Below are 26,059 nucleotides of genomic sequence, written 5' to 3'. Positions count from 1 at the left end.
TGTAGAATAGTGTTGCCAGACTGTTCAGGCTGAAATTGATAAGGCAGTTCAAAAAGAAAAAAAAAAAGGTCAGTAGAATACAGTGGATGGCAGAACTACTTGTCCAGCTATAATACAGCTATAGACATTGTTATGGTGCTTAACAGCGCGAAGCAAACTACAAATCCTCGCACGAAACATGAAGCTAGTTGCAGTGGCGTAGCCACGGGGGACTGGGGGGGGGGGGGGTCGAGCCCCCCAACCTTACACTCCAACCTTAGACACTCCCACATAGCTCACTAAAGATCCCAATAATTGTGCGCACGCTGCCGTATGGGCTGACATAGATCACATGTAAACAAGGCAGGCGAAAAAAAAAAGCCATACTTTGGAAGACCTGAGCCCGGCCCACAAAAGGAGACTGGACTAGGTCACGAGAACTGTGCAAAGGCAGAAGTGCAAATAAAATGCTGCGCATCACATCTTTTTCGCACTGGAATTCGGGAAAAGGGAAAATAGAGTAACCAGTAACTTGAAGTCGTTAAGTTACTCAAAAAGGAACAAGTTCTTTGAAAAGTTACTGAACCTTAAAAGGAATGAGCTAAGTAACAAGTTACCAAAAAAAGTAAATTACAGTAACAAGTTCACCTCAACACTGATGAATAGAAGACAATGTGACAAGCAGTAGCAGGGCGAGCAGAAAAAGAGGGGACAAGGACAAAGTGTATGATGTCTAAAAGGTGAAGGGCAACAGTGCATTTATCGCACATGAGCAAGAGGAGCTAGTGCACTGTGTACAGCCTACACTGTACCGCGGTAAAGGGAGTGAAGAACCTGCTCATTCGTGCACCCGAAGGCATGTCATGGACCACAAGCATTGGCTTGGGGCGCCTTTGACGGTCTGATGGACAGTATTTTCAATGGGGAAAAAGAAAAGTCAGTCGATTTTGCAGGATTTCGGTTTGTTTTCAGTAGTCACATCGAGAATTCTGTTGGTCTGGCAACACTGGATTTTTCCAAGGCTACTAGCTGATATTTATGTACTGATAAAGGTACTTCAGAAAAGGAGGTTCACAGTGACGAGAGGCTACTGTTAGACCGTCCTCTTCTAAAATGAAAAGTCAATTAAAGAATTATAGGACATGTTATCACACTTTTCTTTTTCATTACATCACAGAATGGTGCTCCATAAAGTGTGGAAGTGCCATCACAATTTGAAGAACAAATCCAGCAAAAGTCAAGCTACAAACTGTCAAGCAGCAATAGACATAAAAATCAAGAAAGTCACCAAGGCAACAAGCAAGACTGACCCATACATTAGGAGAACTCCTCCTCTGCCAGCAATAATAAAGCTCCAACCATCACACAACCACAGCACTGAATGTGCTGATGCACTCCGGCGTCTTCGAAGTGAGCCAGACACAAAGTCCACCTTCCTGGGCTACTTTGAAGATGGTATGACACCGGGTGAAGCAATAAAGCTCCATGAGAACAAGTTGAGTGTTGAAGATGACGGGCCCTTACAGCTCGCAAACAGTGCCATAAACCCTATGCCACGCACTGTGTACTACTGGCACAGCCTGTGGCGTATGGATAACTTCGGTACTGCCACTGATCCTGTGGAAAAACTTCAGAGCAAGGCTCCGCTTTATGCTGAGCAAGGTTTGTACGCGCAATGCATTTCTTGGTCACTGCTTTGGAACAGAGTAATATGTACCCACCGCTTTGCTGCAATGCTTTCCTAGGGGTGGCACTTCACTTCACAAGATCTCAAGACGGTAGTGTATGGGCAGTGCTGATTGTGACCCCAATTATGAGAAGGACGCAGCAGCTGCATGCAGCAAGGGAAATAGTCTTCATTTACTCCACTGCTTCCTGCGATGCTGCACACAGCACTGTAACAATGCTTCTGGCAGCAACAAATGCTGGTGCGGTTCCAATCGCAGCAATAATGCATAGCTCCCAGAGTACCGAGGGCTACTCCGAGGGCTACACCGAGGCATTTGGGCTCTTACGAAACCACTATCCCAGTTGCTTTGGAGGAATGCAGGTATTCCATCTTGAGTCATTTCTTAAGTCGTGTTGTCCCTTCTCTGTCTGTGTCAACCTGCTGCTTCGAAGAGGGCGGCTAGCGATAAGGGTGGCCTTCGAATGTCTGAATGATCATAACTTGTGCATCTACTCATGGAAAACATGCGGCTATATTAATATCAACGACTCACATCATAGTTATGGTTCTTCAGAATATTGCAAGATTGCAGTTACCACATCGAGCATACTCTAGAGAGCTCTTACAAGACCGCTATGCCTGACGCTCTCCTTGTATTTATTACAAAAAATAGCAGTGCCGTTGATGTCATGATGAACCTCGACTGCCATTCTGTGCTTCACCATAAATACCACGTAAGCCATTCACGAGAGTGTGCTAGCATGTTGTCCTCCAGTAGGTACGCAAGTCTTTATCATCCAGACTGTTTTTAACTGCGCCAATTTAACTTTTGTATTAGTATTGTACTAGGGTATTTGCTGCCAAAATACCCTAGTCACCACAACAAAGAGTTTCCACAGCTGTGTACCCAGAGTGGTTTCATCACCTCAGGAGCAAAATAGGGAAAGAGAGAAAAACTGAAGAATGTATTCACCTCAGTTCCTTGATGGCAATTCGTGTGGGCCTACGTGTTGCGCTCACTGGTTTTCTCGACAGAAACTTTAAGGACTTATGGAAGAACCCTGGTTTACTTCGGTTCATAAGCACTTCGTGCATATCATCTGCAATTTGGAGTTACACACAGTATCTTTCTTTATCCCTGGGATATCCGATTACAAAATCCAGTGATTTCAGAAGTAGTTCTGAACTCTAGTCCTGACTTCTGTTAAGAATATACATTAGCTATTTCACATTACACATTATTTGTATAACTTTTCACTGGGCATAGAAGTCTATTACGCAAACTACATAAACTGAAGAATAAATGTGTAATGAAGGAGGAGATGCATGCAATTAGTATTTTGTACATTCACTGAAGATGACTGACTTATTGTCTACACAGAAAAACAAATATAATATCAAGACCTTGCATTTCACAGACAGGGTGCAAATTACTGAGACATGCATCCATCCAAACTGAGGTTGAGGAGCACCCGAGGTGCGCAAAATTAATCCAAATGCTACTTCAGAATCATTTGTGAATGTGCCACCATGGGTACTTTCATGACCACTAGATGCAAATTTAGGATTTTTCACATGGTGTAACATGGAAAATTTTGGCATGTCGTCTAATTCTGTGAAATTTTCAATACGTGAAAGGAAAGGGTGCACCGAAATAGAAGGTTTCACACTATTCTTATTACACTACAGAATGCTGCCAGGTCTAGCACGCAACAGAAGGCAGACACAATGATATAAGCATCAAAACAATTTCCATGCATGTGACCAAGATAATTTCATACAATTTCCTTTTGACCTTTGAAAGGTAAGAGATAACAAATGCAAATTAAAATGCAGGCACCGCAAGCGTTCATGACGGACCACTCAATGGCGGAAAAGGGAGCACTAGCGAAAATTTGGCCAGATGGGACACAGCTTCTGTGTCACTTCCACTTACTACAAGCAGAGTGGCGATGGCTCACATCAACAAAGAATAATGTGAGAAAGGATGAGAGGCAAAACCTGCTAGCAGCATTTCAAAGGGTGAGCGTGGAGTAACAAGCAACCTTAGCTTTTGTCCATATTTTAGGCATTTTACGACTGAAAATGTATGTTTTGTGCATGTTTTATGCCAAAATTTGTGCTAACAACCCAATAGTGGGGTCTTATAGGCACAATTCGATCATCATTATGGAGTCCCCACCATGTGTATTGTGCCCTAGTATTGAAAGGGTAGAGATACTGTTACCAGAAAAATTAGGCATTTACCTAATGATCCGAGGTCTAATGGCAAGATCAAATTAGACACATTAAATGTTCTTCCCTTTGCCTGTAGATACTGCGAGCAAAATCCGAAGCAGAATTAGAAGCAGCGAAAGCTGGCCTGCACAGTCAGTACCATCCTGGGTATTCTGCAAGAGTGGATGCTCTCCTTGAGAAGAAAGAGGAATTGGTGATGTGCTTCCGAGCCGCCATCAGTACTCGCGGACATAACACAAACAGTTTTGCGGAAGCGTGTGTTCGCATTCTTAAGGACATCGTCTTGAACCGCACGAAGGCATTCAATGCAGTAGCTCTAGCCGACTTCATCGCAACAGTGTGGGAGAAATATTTTGAGAACAGAATACTCAAGCACGCACACGGCCGAGTATCAGCACATCAACTACTGTACCATCGCCTTCTGAACAGAATGAATGCTGAGTCAGTGGAGAACATTGTAGTTCTGGGAAACAGGCTATATCAAGTTCCAAGTGCAGAAAAAGGTGGACAGTTTTATGAAGTGTGGGCAGATGCCGGAGTGTGCAGTTGTCCTAGTGGACAGCAAGGCGGCTTCTGTAAACACCAAGCAGCTGTTCACATGCGGTATGGGGGACTGTTCCCGAACGCACCTCTGCTGAATGCTATACAACGCCATGAACTGGGAAAACTCGCCCTCGGACAGAAGTGCCCTGACTACACATTCTTCTGCGACTTCCAAGAGAACATGGAGAACCCCTCAGCTGAGTGCCTAATGGCACAGGACACAGAGCCAGAGCTACCAGAGCTGCAATCACAACTTTTTCTAGAACCACAGCCATCAACATCTGGGGCCAGACAAACTGAACATGTACACAAGGTGTGTATCATAACTGCACTCAGTTTCAGCAGTGTTAACTGCAACATGTGATTGTGGCTTTGTGGCACAAAAGCATACAAGCCATAAATCACCGCAACTATGATGTATGTGAAAAGGGTGATTATGGAGGATGATGGATATGACTATGACAGTTAAAAGCTATCAACAGGTACGTGTAATGGGGTGATCCAGGATGAGTGGTGTGAAATATATTTACATAATGGAGATGAGTCATGACTCGACGATATGACTGGTAGCAAGACGTAACATGACTTTCAATCATGGAACTGTTGCTGTACTTATGCTATTCTGTTATGCCTCTGTCACTTTTGTTAAGTTTTGCAGACAACTGTTGAAAACCAAAAGCTGGGAAAAAGTCGAGGCACTTGGACTACATGATAACATGCAGCGTATGTGACACGAACGTTTCAAAACATGGATGTCTGCTGTGGTACTTTAAACAATCCTAACTGTTACAGACGATTTCGGAGAATGCGAAAGCATCCTGCACAGTGGCGCCATGTCCACAATCGCATCAAGTGCTGCATCATGGGTGCTTTCGTGTTTTGCCAGCCATGCCAGGCATGTTGGGCTTTGAGATTCAAGTGACACCAAGTCCATCATAAGCTGTAGCTGTAGACCTTGTAGATATTATGTAGATAGCTTGCCTTGTTTCTTGACTACTGACCTCTCACCACCAATTCACACCAACTTTATACATATCAGCTCATTGTGTTGTCCTTGCACTGTCATTTCTTTGAGTAGCAGCGTCCACTGTATCTAGCCGTACGTCATTCTGGGATTCGAAACTATTATCTGTGGTCAATACCAGCTGATGTGGTTAATACGTGAGTAGACCGCTTGAAATGGCATTACATACATCACACCGTTGCAAAGTACACATCAAATATATCAGGTGCCATTCACTTAGACATACGACATCTGATAAACAATGAATGAACTGATGCAGTTGCGCAGGGATTCTGTTGAACTTCAAGCAAGTTCATTTGCCATTAGTATTTTGGCCAGAAACAGTCAACCCCCGTTTATCCGGACTTGATTTATTCAGATCCCCAGTTATCTGGAGAGGAATGCTGGGAACGGACATGTATACCTTCCACACTTTGAAGCTTCACTTATCCAGATACCCCCCGATCTGGACAACTTCAAGGGGAATGGAGGCGTCAGGATAAATGAGGGTCGACTGTAGAATGGCAGACAGCAGAACACTGGTAGCCATTCTATCATTGGCTTGCTTTCCAGTTGGACGCGCTCCTCTGATATCGCAACATGTGTTTGCCGTCTCGCTGGTAGAGCCGTTACTATGTTGCACTCATGATCCTGAGACGTCTCTTTTCTTTCTGCGTGGCATGGGACACATGGCACATGTAGGGGGCTCAAGTGTTCAACTTACTTCTTTACTTCGTTGCCCCGAAACTAAAAGTAGGTGCACGAACAGAAAAGAAGAAAAGCCTTTCCCACAAGGGAACTGAACTCAGGGTCACATGATAAAGAATCCAACACGGTAACCATTACAGCAGTGACACAACAAGCATATGGCATGATATGAAAGGACGACGTCCAAGTGGAAAGCAAGCTGACAGTGAAATGGGTGCCTGCGTGCAGCAAAATTAATATTCCGCCCCCATTTTTCTTCTTTCTATATCAGCAGGTCATTAACGGAAACATGTTAGTGGTGCTCATGTTTTTGTGAGAGTTTGGGAAGATCGGTGGTGCCTATTATGCCTCTGTACTGTGACCCGTCATCCTATCTTTCCAAAACACTAACGGCAAACAAAGTTGTTTGAAGTTGAACTAGGTCCTTGCACAACTATGTTGGTTCTTTGGTTATTTAATAAATGATGTACGTTTTAATCAATGGTCTGTCTGCCCAACATATTCAATACCTATTCGGCAACAATACGTCAGTCCAATGTAAATAATGCCATTTCCAGCACTCTGCGCCCACCTGGCGTACTGGTCACACGATAATTTCAAATGTCTGTCTGACGCACGGCTAGACGCGACGCACACTGCTACTTAAAAAAAAAAAAAAACAGTGTAAGCACAATGCACGACTGTCATCATCTTAGGACACACACAAGTCTACAAACAAAATGAGTCGATATGTATAAACTTAATGCCAAGGGTCCCAACCGGTACCTGTTAAAAAGAAACAAAAGAAGTTATCTACCTTATTTGTTAACCAGCTGGAACTTATGAAGAAGGATCGGATGTCAGCTGAGTCTCAAAACTGAACACCACTTTGCTCAACCTCTGCCTGCACCTGGGAGATTCAACCGAAACAAACGGAACCACTGGCAACGCTGGGGCAGCACATAAGCTATCATGATGCACCACGCAATTGCAGACACGGTGCTGCAGTGCGGGAGACATTGGCATTTTCTCAAATCGTCCACTGGTATTGGACAGAATACTTTTTCATGTCTCGAAAGCCTGTGGTTCGTGTAACCTTACTATACCGTAAAAACCTTCATTTTCACAAACTGAGGATTCCGTAAAATAAAAGGGCATGCAGAAATCTTCATTTGCCTATGATACTTGAAAAAATCCCAAATTTGCAAAATCTAGAGCTTGCAAGGTTACATGCAAAGCGGCATATGCGAACAATAGGAGGCGGAAAATTAAAGGGTTTTCTTGTATAATTTTGAATAACTTTGTACCATTAACAGTTCTGGCAATGGAGCAAGGTTTTACAAACACAACTCCAGAATATGTACTTTTTGTAATTCCTGCAACAAAACCAATTTTTTTCTCACTGCAATAGGTATGCAAAAAGTATTTCGCCAGTTCCATATTTTTGCTGGATTTTACAAAAAAAATTGTGACAAAATTTTTCTTCTGTTAGGGTGACATGCATGCTGTCCAGGAAGAACAGAAACGACTTGTTGCCCTGGCTGGTCACAACGACACGTTTAACAAGTGTCTACAAAAGATAGCCCAACGTTTGAGGTCCATCAAGACTGAAAGTGGTGCAGTTAATGCAGCTATCATTGTGAGCACCGCACTTACTGCCCACACGCGAAGAGGAGGGAAGATAAAGGTTCAACCGACAGCAATTGCAAGACGACGTGAAGGCGTCACCAAGGGGTCAAGGAGGATACCTGCTGGCCGACCTTCCAAGGAGACAGTTCCCAGGAGGACAAAGAAGCGCCGCCACACACTAAGCAGCAGCGTCAGAGACAATGTTCCCCATGCCAAGCTGCATGGCCAAGGGCATTAGGCTACACCATCAAATGATCGTCCCAGCTACCCAAAACTTCAGAACTTCTGTCCCCAGGTGTTACTTGCCTGTGCTGTCTTCTTGCATGACAGCTTTCCCTGTACAGCTCTGAGCAGAGTTAATAATACCGCGGATCCCTACTGCACATCCCGGAAATGCAACTCTAGCGGATCCTGTAGAAGGTATTAGGAGAGAAGGTTTGGGAAGCCAGCACCCGGGTATCTTAGGGTGACAGGTGCCCAAACCTTGTGGCCCATTACATTTTATGAGTACTGCTACAGTTGCATTTCCAGGATGCGTGGTATGGAGCTGCGGTATTAACTCTGCTCAGAGCTGTACCTCATGGTCATCTGCGTCAGCTGTGTGCAGAGCATTTCCTACAGAATGTCATAACTTCTTAAACCTCTGTTCTACTTTTGCCTTATCCCAGCTTGTCAGGCGGCCAGCCAACAAGCAGCCAATAACAAACTATACCACCAATGTATTACACCATGTACTTACTGTTTGTATAGAGCTTGCATCGCCCATCTTATACGTTCCTAACCTTAAGGACCGAAGGCGGCCACATAATGTGATTCGTTACCATAATAGCCAACTTCCAGAAGAATTTTCTCGCTTACTTGATCCTTTCCTTGACGGCTTTGACTGCAGACATGTGGCAAAAATTTTGAACTTGTTTGAAAGTATGGTTCATGACTTAATGGGTAATTTCAATCAAGCGTGAACAGTTCCAACCAATGCTCAAGCAGTTCTTTGTCTTTACCCAGTCACTGCACGCTAATATAATGACCAACATCGCCAACAGGCTACCTTCATCAAAGCTTTTCAACTGCTCGCTATTGCTCTAGTACAAAAGAGCGTGTCACAGTGCATAACTAGCAATTTATACGGAGCCGCATATGCTTCATTACACTCCGGCCAAGTATTTACCGGAACGACTTCCAGAAGCCGTTGATATATATTTTTTTCTTTTTGTTTTTTCAGTAGGGTTAACATTTTTGCAACGATTCGGCTAGTGAAACCGATATGGAATACTTCGTCGGGCCCTTCCCTCCTCTTCATACCTTTCGAGCACTTGGGTATTCCTTATATCTTTTCAGTTAACAGAGCAACAAAGGAGGCATGAATAGAGATTATAATCATAACAGAGCACCGCTTCACACGTTCATGTAGCAAAGTTCGTCTCGTTTCACAGGCCACAAACGACTTCTTTCCGTGCAGTACAGCTTTGACTTGTGCATAAAACTGCTCCCTCACCTGTTTCAAGCCATTACACCGTCCCTTCACATGTTCTTACTCCTGCCCCGTGTTCTCGTGGGGACGTTACCAATTGCAGTATCACTTCTCAACACAAAGATAAATAAGAAGGAAGTGAAACTTGCCACGCAGCATAAAGCAATTCTCCCAATAAAAAACGATGCGGTCCAAACAACGAAACACACGGAGGCCGCCATATTGCCTTTTGCTTGTCACGGAAAAGGTGACATATAAACGGAAACACAAAACGAAGAATCATAATAAATCTTAAAAGTCATTGTAACGAACACATTACCGATAAAAATACGAAAATCCGTAGAAACAAGCTTTTTTATGGAGACTGCAACAGCTACACTCGTTCAGGTTCGTTTTGTCGTCGCGCAGGTCTTGTCGTGCGGAAGCAATATGGCGGCCCTAGGAACTGTAAATACGCCGATGAAAGCTAGTGTAACTTTTCTTGATTTCACCGTCGAGGCGATGGTGTACTGTAGTTTGAATTGTATTAGATATTTTCTGTTCGGTTATTCTCAACTGCAATACAGTATCCCGCGGCTCCCACGGCCCAAATTTGGGATAGCTGACACTTGCATGCTTAACCTGCATGCTCTTTTCATGCCACAAGTGCGGCGTTTACTGCTAGGAAGTGCGCTCAAGTAGTAAAGAGGTCAACACTTATGCCACAACTGGATTTCAGTTCCCCTTTCTCGCTCTCTCTAATTTCTAATTCATATTGCAATGAAATGGCTTATCGCTACATTTAATAACCGAGATCGAAGTCTTACAACCAGACCTCTAAAAATTACTTTTCCAAAGTAATTGTATTACGATCACAATTACATGTTCACAAAAGTAATTAAATTACAGTTACAATTACTCATTTCCTATTGTAATTCAATTACGATTACAATTACTGAAAAAGTAATTGCATTACACTGAATTACATTCACAAAGTTGACTGCAATGTGCAAGATTTGACGTTCACATTTATTGCACATGTTCTGAAAGATGGTGTTAGTTGTGCTTGTGATAGAAAAATAAGTTAGAGAAGTCTTACACAAGGACAAGTGTCTTGCAATGTTAAAGAAACACCGAACATCACAATCAAAAAGCTTTCTTTCTTCAGTAATGTGAACAAAGTGCAGGTCGTGAATGCAGCGTGTAACGTCCATTGGCTTTCAAGAGTAAGGTATTCTCAAAGTTCTTGTCTGCAAGGCTGCCACGTCTCCTTGTTATAACAAGACCATCAACCGAAAACAGACGCTCCACTGGTGCTCTGCTGGGCAGCCCAACATTGTACTTCATGAACACCTCGAGCACACAAGGAAGATCTTTCAAGCACCCTAACGACCCTGAAGTGCGGATCAATACCTACAATTCCTACTCCTTTTCCCATGGTGCAAGAGTTTTGCTCCTTCCACATTCGAATGTAAAATATCTGCACCGAAAAATGTACCGATCTGAATTGAGTCTTTGGGTAATCACTGTGAAAAAAAAACGGTGTGGAACTGACCCTAACTTTAAACATTGGGCCTTTCCAGATAGCATTCTAAGTAATTCCGAAAGTAATTCAAAATGCGTTACACCTTACTTGTAACAGTAATTCAATTACAGTTACAATTACATAAAACCTAATGTAATTGTGGAAGTAATGAATTGCTCAGAAAGTAATTAATTACAGTAATTCAATTACTTGTAATTAATTACTTTACAGGTCTGCTTACAACTCACTACGCATGCATTTCCTGTGGCTGTATAACTGTTGACACGGTCGTTTTGATATAATAAACTGCCTCAGGCAGCTTTCCATAGCAGACACGAGCATTGGTCCTAATTTCTGTGCTGTGATCCGGTACAATTGTCTATTTTCTGGATGCAGTGCTTGAGATTGAGACAATTTCGCTAGTGAAGGACTGTGTAATCATATGTACAGTTATGCTGGCGCACTCAGATATGGCCGAGTTGCTACCCGTCCCACTTTTTACAAGACTATAACCCGTTCTTGCAGCTACAACGATTATGCATACTGTACGGGAATTACTGTGCCGTGACCATAACGTTGTCTGTCACACAACATGGGATGAATGTGAGAAAGAAGAAGATAGATATACAGACACAGTGTTAAAATATGGTAATGTGAATGTTTCTTCCTCGTGTTCACCCCACAGTGTCAGATTCCCTTGCATACCACTTACTCATCATCACAGACTGTGTAGAAAAACAGCTATCGCAGCCGCCTGTGTACATTCCTTCGTTCAGCACTTCGTTAGTGATACGACGATTGGGGACACCCAATGGAAATCATTTACATTTTATTTGTAAGTTATATATGAGCTCGGAAGCACTGCCTACGTTCACGGGATGTTGTGTACCTCCCTTGGTTTTAATGCACAGTGTTTCACTTGCTAAAAGATATGGTCAGGAAAGATAACCTTGTAAATGGCAACGTGCACTTACAACCTTCATGTTTTGCTTTGATGTTCACTCAATGGCTTCATGTCCTGTAATTCTGACAAACAGAATGTGAACTGCAATTCTGCCGCCCTGAGATGTCAAGCATGTCTGATAATGCATATACAAATGTTCGATAAGCTGAAGGCGTCCATGCAAGCCCACTTTGCCATGTTTTGGGAAAAACACTGGCCTTTCTTGCACTGTTCACATTTTGCACACTATTATGAATGCTGGACAGCAGCATTGTCAGATGCTTGTCTTTGCTAAACGCAAAGAGTGGGACCACACGGTTGTAAATTTGTCCTACCATACAAGGTATGAAACTGAATATACTTCATGGATAGCAAAGACATCACTACATGATCACATGGTGAGCACAACAGTATTTTCTCGGTGACTGTCAACCACGTGCGTCCAGAGGTGACATCCTAGCCCGACGTCTGTTTACCAGCTGAGCTAAATGAATGTAGCCTGATGATGATATTAGCTTACCATTATTCATGATCATAATACAATTCGTCTCTACTACACGCCACAAACAGCAGTAAGGCACCAGAGGCAGATCTCAAGCGAGATGTGCACGATGCACATGGGCTGCACGCAATAATATTCACGCGATGCACAGCCCACGTATGTCCTTCAACGGAATGCACTTTCACCTTGCAGTACCCCATCAGTGCCTATGGCACGTCCAAGTTTGTTTTTCCCTCACAAATCATACAGTGGCATGTGCTTGAATACATCGTGCCACCATATTTCCATTTGTTCAATGAGGCAGACTGAGTTTGTTCAAGCAAGTACAGCCACCTATCAGATTGCAAAAATATACAGCAAATGCACACATCTGTGACCACCACAAGTGAAAAATGTTATTCTGCACATTCTTTCCAAGTAATCCCTTTGCCCTTCTGTTATATCGCGACCATGTGACATTTTAACAGCACAAACAATGCCAGCATTATGCTTTGCAAAAGGCGAAAATACTCCACACAGTTTCACAAAAACATTTCCTTCACACTCACTCGCGTAAAACATGACAAACGTTGCAATGGCTGGCAAGCCGCCCTTCACCATCTTGCCTTCCATGCAATGTTGTTCCTAGGCGGGCGGCGGTGCCCAAATTTCTTAGGATCGCCCCGCCCACAGAACACCATACCAGGGCCTTAAATCCGCCCTTGCCCTATACTGATTCCGTTAGGTCCAGAAGGCAAATTTCTAGCGCTGCACTGCCACGTGTTAGCGATGGACACTTCTGCAACAACCACACGCTTTTTTTTTGCAATTCGATCACCACATACACCCCCCCCCATAATCATACAATCCACAGAACAACCACTGCGGCGTCGCTTATGACTGTAGTTGTCTCGTGACATAAACCCTGAATTATATATGTAAAAAAAGATAGAGTCGTACACAGAATACGTCCAGCAATCCTCACGTAGGTAAGAGTGTTTCACACTAGACTCTACTTCACACACTTGCGCACAGACATTCCCTGGCTGCTCGAGCAATACCGTCCAAACATGTATTACGGTGATCCAGTTAGCCAACTAGCAAGCTTGTGCTTATCTGTGCTCGAGACGCTCAGCACTTAGAAATAGATATATCACACTGCAATTCAGATGCTGCAGCTTTCTTGAAATAAAAAGTAGTCAGAAAAGTAGATATGCAGTTTTTCATCACGATCACCCGTTCTATTCTATTCTCGCACTATTCTAGTGATGTCTTCATGGTGTCACAAACACACACACACAAGATCTTTCTTGCAGTGCTTAGATCAGAATGGGCCTTTTGCTAGTGCAGTGTTGAGACCCAGAACTGTTTTTTTTTATTTAGGGTACGGGTAGACGTCGGGCCAATTAATTTATCAGAAATGCATGCAGATTCATGTGGAAAAATTAACATATTGCGTAAATAACGACAAAAGAAAAGGAGGCCGTCAGCTGGTGTACGCCAATCAGTACGGGCTGTGTACACATTAACGGTCACATGTAATACACGTTGTGATTTTCCAGCAGAACGGTGATCATCTGTTGAGGTGCACGTATCTCATGCACGTGATCTAATGTTCAAGTCTGTTGCCTTCCATTTCTCTGGCTAAGGAGCAGATTCGATTACTCATCAGCCGGTAAAAAGTATACTTCAGATGCACACATTTATGGCCAGGCTCACAAGAGAAAACTGACGTTGTTCACATCAAACGCTCAGCACCGGCACTGAATGAAACCACCGAAGTGGCCTCTTCGGCTGTCTGTTCAACTAGTTCAACCACCACGGCGAGTGCAACCCATTGGGCTGTTATTCTTCGCGCACTTCACGCGTTTCTCCTCGACATTCCATAGAGCACCAACAATGTCAGCATTATGCACCTGAACGTGCGAAAACGCTCCACACAGCAGCACAAAATCATTTCTCCCCCGCGATCGCTCAAACTTTCAACAGTGCGCTTGGTTAGCGAGCCGCCATCTTTCCTTCGTATTTCCAAGACGGGCAGAGGCGCCCGTCTCAGGTTTTGGGTGCTCCGAGCTGGCGCCGCCGCCGAAGTTGCTTATCGGTCAGGGTTTGTAAATACGCGGCCCGGGCTCGGCCCGGCCCGGAGCACATAGCCAATAACAAGCCCGGCACGGCCCGCGGGCCGGGTCGGGGGCCATGGCCCGTGCAGGGCTCTAGGTCCGAGTAGACATGCGATATGCCTTGCTTGCATAGCTTGATATGGCTTGAGTCACACAGAACAACTTAATGATTTGCTTGTACCAAGAAATCAAATACATACTTAAAATTAAACCATTCCTTGTTAAAAAAAACATCAATAAGCATTTTTGGTAGCTCTCTCTGTGGTTTATGTCTTTTAAATACATTACAATATAAATGTATCTGCGTCATTGAAAAAAAAAGTAAATTTTCGGAAGGTGGGGGGTATGGTGGTTTGGTGGTACTCAAGGGGGTCACATACTGGAAAAGTTTGAGAAACACTGGCATAGAGGGATGTTGTTCCAAATTTAACTACCCAAGGACGAAAGGAAGAATGGACCGAAATCACTGTGTTAGGTAGGAAACCAGAATTAATTGTGCTGATGTCTGAGAGAAGGGTGTGGTATAATTGTGCATGGTTAACTGAAGTTGACTAGAAGGTGTGTAAAATATCTGGTACATAACCTGAGCAACTTTATACTTCACAAGGTGATGTACATTGAGGATGCGAAAACGGGGAAAAGCAAATGAGACAGACTCATCAGGATCTAAAAACAGAATAATCTGCAGCGCCCGCTTCTAGGTCAGGAGAACAGGTTGAAGGTATATGTGAGGCCATAAGTGATATGGGAGTGGATAAGGGTGTAGCGCACACAGTAAATTATCCAGACCCCCCTACACCACCCTAACTTTTCCACCAGTGCACCCCCTACAGGGGGTGCCCTTGCGATTTCAGCATTAGACACATGTCAGTAATGATATGTTTAGCTGTAATTACGTAACTACGATAATGCCTCCCCCCCCCCGCCCGATATTTTCACGGAGCACAATGCCCAGAAACCATACGGATCATACCCGAGTGAGTTCATGTGGCCCCAGCCTAAGAACATTGTTAGCGAGGTTAAGGGTTTTTGGGATATCGTGAAGACGGGGTTATTGTTAAGACCGATTCATGGATACAAGTCTGGTAATACTCTATCAGTTGGAGATGGCACAAGACATGAGCCATGTTAATAAAATGTTTGTGATGTTTTGCAATTTGGAAGATGGTATGCTCACTGAAAGATTCATTGTTTCATATCCAACCAGAGGCATAAAGCTCAATGCATGTTCAAAGTGAGTGAGTGATTAAGGTTTTTCTGGCGCATGAGCGACTACGGCTATTATGCGCCAAGACAATGACAAAATGTTATCTTTTTAAAAGGGGAATAATTCAGTTAAAATGTAGTTTAAAGGTATTTGATGCAACCGACATCGTTTAAAAAATTGTATACACAATTAAAAGTAACCAGGGGCTCATCACCCAGCAAAAGTGCGGGATGGAAGGGAATGCTATATTTATAAAAGACGGGAAAGTGGCGGCGACGGTGAGCTTCGTGCAGTGGGCACATGACCAGAATATGCAGAACAGAAAGCGATTCCCTGCAAGGCACACACTGGGGTGGATCCTCCTCCCGTAAAAGGAAACCGTGTGTCAGGTAGGTGTGGCCAATACGCAACCGAGCTGACAGAATTTCGTGAAGCCGGTTACTGAAAGCATGTGTGGGCTTGCCTATGTCATGTTTGATTACATGGAGTTTATTAGTGTTCTGTGTGTCCCATTGTTTTTGCCATTTCTCATTAATCGTCTTTCGTATGACTGAGCGCAAGTCTTCAGCTGCCACTTCTGTAAATGCGAGGTCGCCGGACAGTGCCTCGACAGCGGCCTTGTCGGCTTGCTCGTTGCCACGTATACCTACGTGACTTGGCACCCAGCAGAGTGTTAGAGAGAAACCTTTGTTTGTAATTCGGCTGAATAAATGCTGGGCCTGTTGCACAAACGGGTTCTTTTGTTTCCGTAAGCTACATATAGCTTGTAGACAGCTCAGGGAATCAATGTACACGACTGACGTATCAATGTGAGAGTGTAACACATGATTAAAAGCAAGGATCACAGCATATACCTCTGCACTGAAAATGGAAAAAGTGTTTGGCAGACGGCGAGACACAACAGACGTGCCTGTGACCATTGCACAGGAAACCTTTGAGCCCGCTTTAGAGCCATCCGTGTAAAGGGCGACATGGTCTCCAAAACTGTCCTTTAATGATAGGAACTCCTGCTGGAGCACAACTGTAGAAGTTTCTTGCTTTTTATATTTTAATAACGATGTGTTGTGTGTTGGTGGTGGTTGCCATGGGGGAAGCCTCCCACCACTTGCTACTAGAGTCACCCTGCCCTGGTCAGGGAAGCCGTAAGCTTCCATTTCCAGGGACAGTCGCATATTAAAAGGAGGGATGACAGAAGGTCTGTTCAAAAACAGCTGCTGGAAACGGGTTTCTGTGGCACAGGCTAGGGCAGGGTGCTGCGGGTAAGATCTCACCTTCATTGCATATGTAGAGGCAAGGTAAAATCTCCGTTTTTCCAGCGACCATTCATTGCACTCTGCATACAAGCTTTCAACTGGTGATGTTCGAAAAGCTCCTAACACCAGACGGAGACCCTGGTGGTGAACTGGGTCTAAAATCGCCAGGGCAGACCTCCGTGCAGAGCCATAAACCAAAGACCCGTAGTCAAGCTTTGAGCGAATGACGGAAATATAAATACGACGCAGGACTTCCCGGTCTGCACCCCAAGACCTGTGCGACAAGATCTTGAGTATATTTAAGGCCTTCATTGACTTGACTCTGAGATTTTTTATGTGAGACACGAATTTGAGCTTTTGGTCAAAGATGACACCAAGGAATTTGTGCTCAGGCATGACAGTAATATCCTGGCCATTCATTCTGAGTGTGGGCTCAGGAAACACACCCCTCACTCTTGAGAATGGAACACAAACAGTTTTCTCAGGAGAAAACTTGAAACCGTTTTTGGTGGACCAGTCTGAAAGTTTGTTTATGGTGAGCTGGAGCTGTCTCTCACACCTAGAAACGCTTGTGGAAGAAGAGGATATTTGAATGTCATCCACATATAAGGAGTACGTGACAGACGGTGGAATTGCATGGACGACAGAGTTCATCTTTACAATAAACAGTGTTACACTTAGAACAGACCCCTGCGGGACTCCATTCTCTTGTGTGAACAGGCGGGACTGTACAGTTCCCAGCTGCACCCTAAATGTTCTCCCCTGAAGAAAGTTTGCAACGCAACGGAAGAGCTGCCCACGTATCCCAAAAGAGTGTAGGTCACGAAGGATGCCATACCGCCAGGCGGTATCGTACGCCTTTTCGAGGTCGAAAAAGATGGATACACAATGCTGCCGTCTGACAAAGGCCTCCCTAATAACAGTCTCCAAACGTAATAGCTGGTCTGTTGTTGAGCATGCAGTTCTAAAGCCACACTGATATCGGTCTAGGCATTCATTTTCTTCAAGGTAGTACATAAGCCTGCAGTTCACCATACGTTCAAAAGTTTTTCCTAAGCAACTGGTAAGGGCAATAGGCCTGTAACTGCTTGGACTGGAAGGACTTTTCCCTGGTTTTAGCAGTGGAATGATGATCGCCTCCTTCCAGCGGGACGGGAGGCAGCCCTCATTCCAGAGAGAGTTAAAGAAGCATAGAAGGGTTTCTAGCGATGAAGGTGTTAAATGCTGCAGCATAGAGTACGTGATGCGATCTGGCCCTGGAGCTGTCTGTTTTGAAACGCTCAGTGCTCTTAAAAGTTCTGTTATGGTAAAAGGCCTATTGTAAGCGTAGTTGTCGCCAGTACCACATGACAGGGTGCACTTCTCGGCAGAATCCTTGTGTCTTCAAGAACTCCCGTGTGTAATGAGCAGAAGAGGAAACGTTTTGGAAATGTTCACCTAAGGCGTCAGCCTGGTCTTCGATGCTCTGACACGTGCTTCCATTTATTTGCAGAAGTGGAACAGAGAAGCTCCTGTAGTCGCCTGTGATTTTTTTCAGTCTGTCCCATACAAACTTGGATGGAGTGCTACTATTTAAGGTGGATGCGAAATTTTCCCAAGATTGCCGTTTCGCTTGTTGCCGTGTCCACCTTGCTTTCGCACGGGCTCTTTCAAAAGCGAGTAAGTTTGCTGGGGTTGGGTATCGTCTAAACCTACCCCATGCACGGTTCTGCTCCCGTCTGGTGTTCGCACAATCACTCGTCCACCAGGGCTTGCAGCGTCTAGGAAGACGACCTGAAGATTGCGGAATGGATTTAGTGGCTGCGTCAATAATAATGTCTGTAATAATGTCATTTGCTTCATTAATGCCGAGTCCATGAAGTGATTCTGCTGACAGAATGGCTTCTTGTTTAAAGGAGCCCCAATCGGCAAATTGTGTTTTCCAACGGGGTGGTCGGGTAGTGAGGGTAGCTGCCAGTTGATTGAGTTTTAATACAAGAGGGAAGTGGTCGCTACTGTAAGGACTGTCGGCAACTGTCCATGAAATGTCTTGGAATAGAGATGGACTACATAGTGAAATGTCAATAGCTGAGAAAGTCTGTGAAGCCGAATTGACATGTGTTGCACTCCCTGTGTTGAGAAGGCAGATTGGCAAAGATGTTAGCATTTTCTCTAACATCCTACCTCGTGTGTCAACTTTTGAGCAACCCCACAGAGGATAGTGTGCATTAAAATCTCCAAGCAGAAGAAAAGGCTGTGGCAGCTGTCTGAGAAGGTCTTGAAGTTGCTTTTCTTCAACCTTAGCTGATGGCGGCAGGTACAGAAAACACACCGTCATCACACGGTCAGTGCAAATCTGCACTGCAACAGCCTCAAGATTTGTAGAAAGTTGGACATCTCTCGTGGGGAGTGCTCTCGCCGTGAGGATGGCCACACCTCCAGAAGCACGTGCAGCATTCGTTCGGCCTTTTCTGTATACGTTCCACCGTCGGAGGTGGCATGGATTTTCAAAGTTCAGATTAGTTTCTTGAAGACAGAAACAGACAGCACTGTGTCTGTCTGATATATCATCGATGTCATCAAGATTCCCCAGAAGACCACGACAGTTCCACTGAACGATACTCTTGCAACTGGAACTCATTAGGAGTAAGCAGAAGAAGGGGGTCAGCAAGGACTGAAACGCAACCTGAAAACGTGAAGACCCTGCGAAATGTTGGAACATGAATGTGGAGAATCAAGGAGCTTGTATCCTTGGTGGAGGGGCCTTTTGTTGTTCTTTGCCTTTCAGACCCCGTCCTCTACCGGTGTTTTTCTTTCTCTGCTCTTTGCCCAAGGACGAAGTAGTACTTGGAAGACTCGATGACGACTTCTGCGATGAGCAGTCGTCATCATCGACATCCATGTCTTGACTTGTACTTTGGGACGGGCCCTTGGCAATCCCGTCCCAAACGGAGGGAGATGCAACAACCTCCTTTGAGGTTGTGGCGGCCTCTCCCTGGCTGATTGGCTGTGTGGCCACTGGAGGAAGCACCTCTGTGACCTTCTCTTGGAGTTGGGGAGTGTGGTGTGGAGGCCCGGTGGTCTGGGTCTCCACTGAAACTCTGAGTGGTGCCACTCCCCTGCGCACCACATCAGAGAAAGTTCCTTTCTTCTGGAACTGCAACTGGGCTCTCGCCGCTCGGTACGTGACGTTTTGTTCGATCTTTATTTTGAGAACCTGTTTCTCCTCCTGCCAGAAAGGACAGGATCTCGAGTACGCGGGGTGGCTACCTTCACAGTTGGTGCAACGGATATCATTTGAGCATGTCTCTGACGAGTGGTCTTTGCCAGCACACCTTGCACAGACAGCCTGTCCACGGCACACCTGCGAACCGTGGCCAAACTTCTGGCACTTGTAGCAGCGTCTTGGATTGGGGATATATGCCCTCACATGACAGTTTAGATAGCCAGCTTTGATTGTTGATGGAAGACTGTGGAGCTTGAAAGATAGGACTACATGTTTCGTGGGAACCTCTTTCCCATCTCTGCGCATCACGATTCGTTTTGCCGAGACTACACCCTCGTCAGCCAGCCCTTCCCCGAGCTCGGAGTCTGAGCACTCAAGTAGTTCACTCTCAGATATCACACCTCTTACGATGTTCAAAGTGCGGTGAGAGCTTACGGTTACAGCTGTTTCTCCGATGTGTGTGAGGGAATGCAGTGCACTACTTTGTTTTCGGTTATCCACTTGGACTTGAATGTCACCACTGCTCAGCTTCTTGGCGCTGTAGTTCTTGCCAACTACACTTTCCAATGCTTTAGCAACTGCAAATGGTGACATTTTCGAAAGTGGTTTTGTTTCGTCCTTGGAGTGTACTACGAGAAACTTTGCATACCATGGTTCAGGTTCGGGTCTGTATAGGAAAGTATTCTTATGCTCGGTGCGGGACCTTTTCAGGCTCCGATCATTGGGTGATAAAGAATTAGAAGCCATACATATAATGGAACTATTCGGTGCAAAAGTCCTGCCGCCCACCACGGAGCCCAACCAGGGGACCGCGCTTAGCGCCGTAGCAGGTACGTTCACACTATACCCACGTACAGCTTCTGGAGGGTGAAAGACTGCCCAAGGTTGACCCTTGCCGCCAAAGTAGGTGAAAAGAGAAAGGGAGCAAAGGGGGGAGAAGATAAAGAGAAAGCAATGAAAGGAGAGATGGCGACTAGCTGAATAGTCCTGGCCGGGCCTTCCAGAACCACCCGTCTATGGGAAGCAGGGGCCAAAGCAGTGTGTTGTTTTCCCGGAGGGGCCCCGAAGGGTCCAAACCAACCTCCGAGTCCAGTCAACTGCCAGGATCCCCCTTTCCCCAGACACGGGAAAGCCAAGCACAGCTACACGTGGGGGTCTCCCTCCTGCGGCGACCCAACCGTGAGTGCAGGAGGGGGCTACTGCGGCTGCTGCCGGGCGATGGGGGCGCCAAGTTCCCGACGCCGGGGCATCTTCAAAGCATTAATGGACTGTCATGTGTTGTCACATGACAGTGCTGCATTCATGAGTAAGTTATGTAGGTGTGAAGGTTTTTAAACATGAATTCAACAGAAATACTCTGATTGGGTGTACTTCCTGCTGCTTGGCAGGCCCTTAGAATCTGGTCACAAAGCTGCTTCTGAAAACTGCCCTGCTGCTATTGGTTTCTTCACACTGTCTGTGCATCAATATTTGTACAGCTTGCAATAAAAGGCTACGAAACACCAGGGTGTCACATTTCTTCATTGGAGCAACAGCCTAGGAGCAAACAGAAGCAGGCACACACACTCAGAGGTGCATGCAACAGCCAGTCACCAGTTTCGTGTTCAATATCTTCCTGCTAGCCAACAGAGGGCCGCTCCGATGAAGTGCAAGCTAATAGGCTTATTGATATGGTGTCCAGCTGTAATTTATATTATATTTTGCAATATATTGTTAACGATCAACAAGACCAGTAAAAATATCCTGTGTGTTTGTCTCTCCAGTACTGAGTACTCTCCTGCAATGTAACGAGACAACTGCCCCTTGTAGTGACCCTCCAGGGCAACCATGACGACAACCTCTACAAAAGTGCTTTGCATTACACATATAAAAAAAAAACCTTTGCTGGTTCTGGAATTTTCCCCACGTAACCACTAACCTCCTTATCTTTCGCTATGCTTGCCAATTCTTGCCTTTTGTCCCGTTTCGTCCACGTGTTCGTGAACCTTCCATTTTTCTGTAACCGGTCTGTAGCCTAGATCACTACGTTCACATAATCCCCTCCACACTCTAACAAAGCAGCCATTCACTCCGGCCGTAAAAGCCCGTACGGAACCTTTCTTCCCTCCGGGCTGTTGACCCACAATTCGCATGAACCTTTAAACACGTCACACCTAACCCTTTAAATACCATGCCAATGATGAGGACGGTGCCCAGAAGAAGAACAGTCTCTGTTCGAAATATCGGCGGCTTCTGTCCTGAGGCAACTCCCTTCCTACATTCTACCGGTTCGCTGGATTTCTACCCATCTATCTACAAAAGTGAGACGTTTAATCAAAGCCCTGAGGCAGCAACATCAAGAGCCGGAGCAGAAAGACCCCGCTTGCCAGAAGCCGGTTCCTTTTATCGCCACCAAGTGTTCCACCTTCCTCGTGGCACCCTGACGATACCCATGAGCCTTGCGGTGATGCCCATGTTGATGAAGCTGAGGGCAGAGTCGTTACAGCTCCTCCGCCGTTCGAAGAGGTCGACACAGTCGATCCTGATAATGATGCAGGAAGCCCGAAGATGCACGACTGGCTCCACGAAATGCTTGAGTGGTCGTTTAGTTCTGCGAATACCTGTACAAAGTTCAGGGCGCAACGAGCAAGCAAAATCCAGCCCTCCAAACACCGACCGAACAAACGGCAAAATTTCCCTGATACACACCAAGAAATACTCCAATAACACCAAAGAAACCTACTAAAATCCTACCTTACGGAGAACAGGTCCGTTGCCCCCCCCCCCACCAAAAGTCAACCCAAAATCCGGGTTCCCAACTAATCCCGAATTGAAACAAAGACCCATAAAGAAACCTCTGCTCTAGCCCCTAGCTCTAGGAGTAGCGGCTCAAGCAATCAGCATTACCGTGATGCTTTCCTTTCTTGTATTTCACGGTAAAATTGAATTCTTGGAGAATTAAACTCCATCTAAGAAGCCGCCCGTTCTTGGGAGACATGCTTTCTAGCCACTGCAGTGGACAATGATCAGTTTCAAAAGTAAAACGAGTTCCGTAGAGATAGCAGTTGAACTTTCGAGCAGCCCACACTAGGCAAGCGCACTCCTTTTCAGAAGCACTGTACCAGGTCCCCCAAACTCACCTCGGAAAAGCGTGCAACGAAGAAGGCCGCCACTAGATACCCCACTGTTGCCGTTCCGGATCACTTCAGCGCGCTAAGTTTAGCGGCAAAATGTTTTTGTTGTTTCTGCGAATGAATCTAGCCTTTATATGTCCAAATAAAACGCGTATAACAACTTTCTGTGTCGTGTTTCACTTTTTGGTTCCGTTTTTAAACGTGTTGAGCGATCGGAAGGATCTAGTGCACGGCTGCGTGCATCACATAGCGTACCTGTCGTACCAGGCGCCGCCGCTGGCGCAGTCGTCCATTTCTCCTTCGGTGACTTGGCCTGGCTTGGACTGTGCTTCAACTGGATCTTTAGCGCGCTACAATCAAACGCAAGCCAACGTCTGGTAACAATGGGGTATCTAAGGGCGGCCTCCGGCATTGCACGCATCGGGATAGGAACAAATACATGGGAAAATGGCGACCTTGGGGGACTTGCACTGTACGCTTGCTCGCGAATCGTTAGCTTACGGCTAGCGTAGAGAATCGGATGTTCTTGTCCACTTTCTTCCTTTTGGCACAAACTTGCCCCTAATCCACGGTCACTAGCGTCACACTGGACAAAAAAAGGTTTGTCCTGCGCGTAATTTTGTTCGACGTGCTGTATACTGTAACGACGCAATTGGACTTGACGCTCGACCCGACGCTTGTCCAGTTTCACAATGAGCACCTCTCACCTAGAGAAACGTTTGTTGGAGGCAGATGAGGCTTTCAAACGACATGTAAATTCAACATCAGCGATCGCCTGGAAGGTGGACGTAAACCGTCTGACCGACATCATTAGAGACGCTGTAAGTACCGTGCGTCCGTACTCACTGTCAGAATGTTCGAACTTAGGGACTGTCAGCGTAGAAGCGGACTACTTAGAGAAGGAAAAACGTGCGCTCGAAGAACTACAGGTTGCTGTAGGATCTCTGCTTCATGAAGTCTGCCTCAGAAGTGAGGCGTCAAACTACACGCTTACTGAAAAGCACTTTACTGAGATAGCGCTTCATCAGGGTCGAGACAAATTGTCCAGAGTTTGGTCAATAGGTGCTATGCAAAATTACTCTGCGTCTGGCAACAACGAGCGCCGAGATTTAGTCAGCCATCTTTATGTTGTCGACCCAATCGTCCCGGTAAACGTGCTTCTATCGCAGTCTATCGGCTCTACGATGACTGCTCGACTGCGTTTTCCATCTTTTGGCCATGACATGTGGAAAAACGACTTGGAAGTTCTACCCTGTCTGTCAGATGATACGCTGGGAGGCTTGTGCGCGCTGGCAGAGCCGTCGGTCCGACAACAGAAGAAATCTTACGTCTTCACCGTCGAGGCGTACGCCCAATCTTCGTCGATATTTACAAACGCGTGCGACATCAGGTACGTAACGTTTTTTGCTCTTCTGAAGTTAAGCGTTCGTAGATCATGACGACGCGGGAATATTTGAGACCAGAGCCTGCATTTCGCACGGTTTAGCAAATATGCGTATAACTGCTGCTACTTGCTTGTCGTAGGCGCACATTAAGCCTGTGGAATGGTTCCATATTTTCGTTTACAATGCAATATGTGTGAAGCGTCTCAATTAAGGAGGGACACGTCCCGCTTTGCTACCACTATTTTCAACGGAGTAGGCGCGGTTTGGAAATGCCTGTGTGTGAGGTATCCGCCGAACGTGAAAATTTACTCGCTCACTTGTTCACGTTTGACATCACTTTTGCGTAACGGGAGAGCCACTTCTGTCAACATTTTGAGCAGCAGTTATGATAAGCCTAATCGTCTCGTTCCTTTGATGTGGACGAAATGGTTCCGGGACATTTCATCGAACATCGTTTCGTCGAAAAATGGATGTTTCATTGAACGCCGATTCATTGAGACTTTGACATTGAGACATTACATCTGCTCTCTTACAGTCGTGGCATCATATATGCTCGGGCAACTTGCTACAGGAGCCAGAGGAAAACTGGACCGGAGTATAAAGTACAGCTGAAATTTGAAAGCTGTTCAGTAACCGATGCATACTGTGACTGCGCTATTGGAAAGGAGAGCCCATGCAGTCATGTCCTTGCGGCAGTACGACTGCTTATTTTGTTGAAGAAGAAAGGGTACAAGGAGGCACCATCGGAGCTGTCATGTACCGAGCTACCTCAACAGTGGAGGCGTCCTCGTCGTCAAAATATTGGACCGATGAGGGTACAGGACGTAGATTGGAGGAGCCCCCGTGAAGGTGGTGTACTTCTGCCAATGCCGGTGCGGCTGTTCGATGCTCAGGCCAGGAGTATGGACCAACAGCACAAGCTGGAGTCTTTCCAGAAGTTGAGTGAACGTCAAGCTGGCCTTGGGAACCATGACTTCGCTGCTGTGCTGCGGGCTGCAAGGAGTCCTTTTGCCAACACGAAGCTCGGAGTGGCGCCTCCTTCCTCACCATTGACCTACCAGCAGGCACGCCTGCCTGCAAACTTTAAGACGTGGATCGCTGCTGACATCTCGGCAGGGTCCAGTATGGTCAGCTCTGTGCCGGAACTGCCACTCTTCTGCGGAGCAACACAGTATGTCTTCCCGGACGGGCTCGCCACAGAAGAACAAAGAATACTGATGGTAAGTGTATGACTTTGTTGATACCCTTACATGTATCTTTGCATATCACGTGTGTGCTTACATTGTTGGAAATTGTGCAGATAACAACAAACACAATGCAGTGGAAGGAAATCTTCTACACTTCGAAAGAAGCCACTGGAATGGTCACTGAGCCAGCTGCAGGACTCAAACCACATATTCTATGCTACGGGTCAAGGGCTGTGCTTTTTAGCAACCTGGCCACCCTCGAAGAGGAGTCATTTGGAGGGTCAAGCACATGCTTTCGCCTCGATACATACTCCACTATTCGGTGTGGATCTTTCGCACAGGCACCATGGGTCCATGCATATAGAACTTTGAGACTGTTCTCGTTGTCAGTATCAATAACCTGGGTCATGTTCTCTGCAAAAGTGACAACAAATGATACCAT

General features: G+C 45.6%; 1 protein-coding gene and 1 long non-coding RNA gene across 2 annotated transcripts in view; both read left to right on the top strand.

The window, feature by feature from the left end:
• LOC135371755 (uncharacterized) overlaps positions 1-26,059 on the top strand; it is a 49,514-nt gene that overhangs the window by 10,096 nt on the left and 13,359 nt on the right. The gene's annotated exons all lie outside the window — the stretch shown is intronic.
• LOC135371754 (uncharacterized) lies at positions 1,536-10,086 on the top strand. The gene is made up of 5 exons (XM_064605724.1): positions 1,536-1,641; positions 1,725-2,029; positions 3,485-3,670; positions 3,963-4,742; positions 7,612-10,086. The coding sequence occupies exons 1-5, from the start codon at positions 1,569-1,571 to the stop codon at positions 7,984-7,986; spliced, it is 1,719 nt and encodes a 572-aa protein (XP_064461794.1). The 5' UTR covers positions 1,536-1,568; the 3' UTR covers positions 7,987-10,086.

Source organism: Ornithodoros turicata, unplaced genomic scaffold (genome assembly GCF_037126465.1).
Source record: "Ornithodoros turicata isolate Travis unplaced genomic scaffold, ASM3712646v1 Chromosome12, whole genome shotgun sequence".
NCBI lineage: Eukaryota > Metazoa > Arthropoda > Arachnida > Ixodida > Argasidae > Ornithodoros > Ornithodoros turicata.
This window is presented reverse-complemented; position numbering and strand designations above follow the sequence as displayed.

Bases quoted from the DNA above. Each gene is read 5' to 3' on its own strand.
- LOC135371754 (XM_064605724.1), top strand. From the start codon at position 1,569: ATGGATAACTTCGGTACTGCCACTGATCCTGTGGAAAAACTTCAGAGC. The intron at 1,642-1,724 runs GTTTGTACGCGC...ATGCTTTCCTAG, and splicing joins TCCGCTTTATGCTGAGCAAG to GGGTGGCACTTCACTTCACA. The intron at 3,671-3,962 runs GTGAGCGTGGAG...CTTTGCCTGTAG, and splicing joins TGCTAGCAGCATTTCAAAGG to ATACTGCGAGCAAAATCCGA.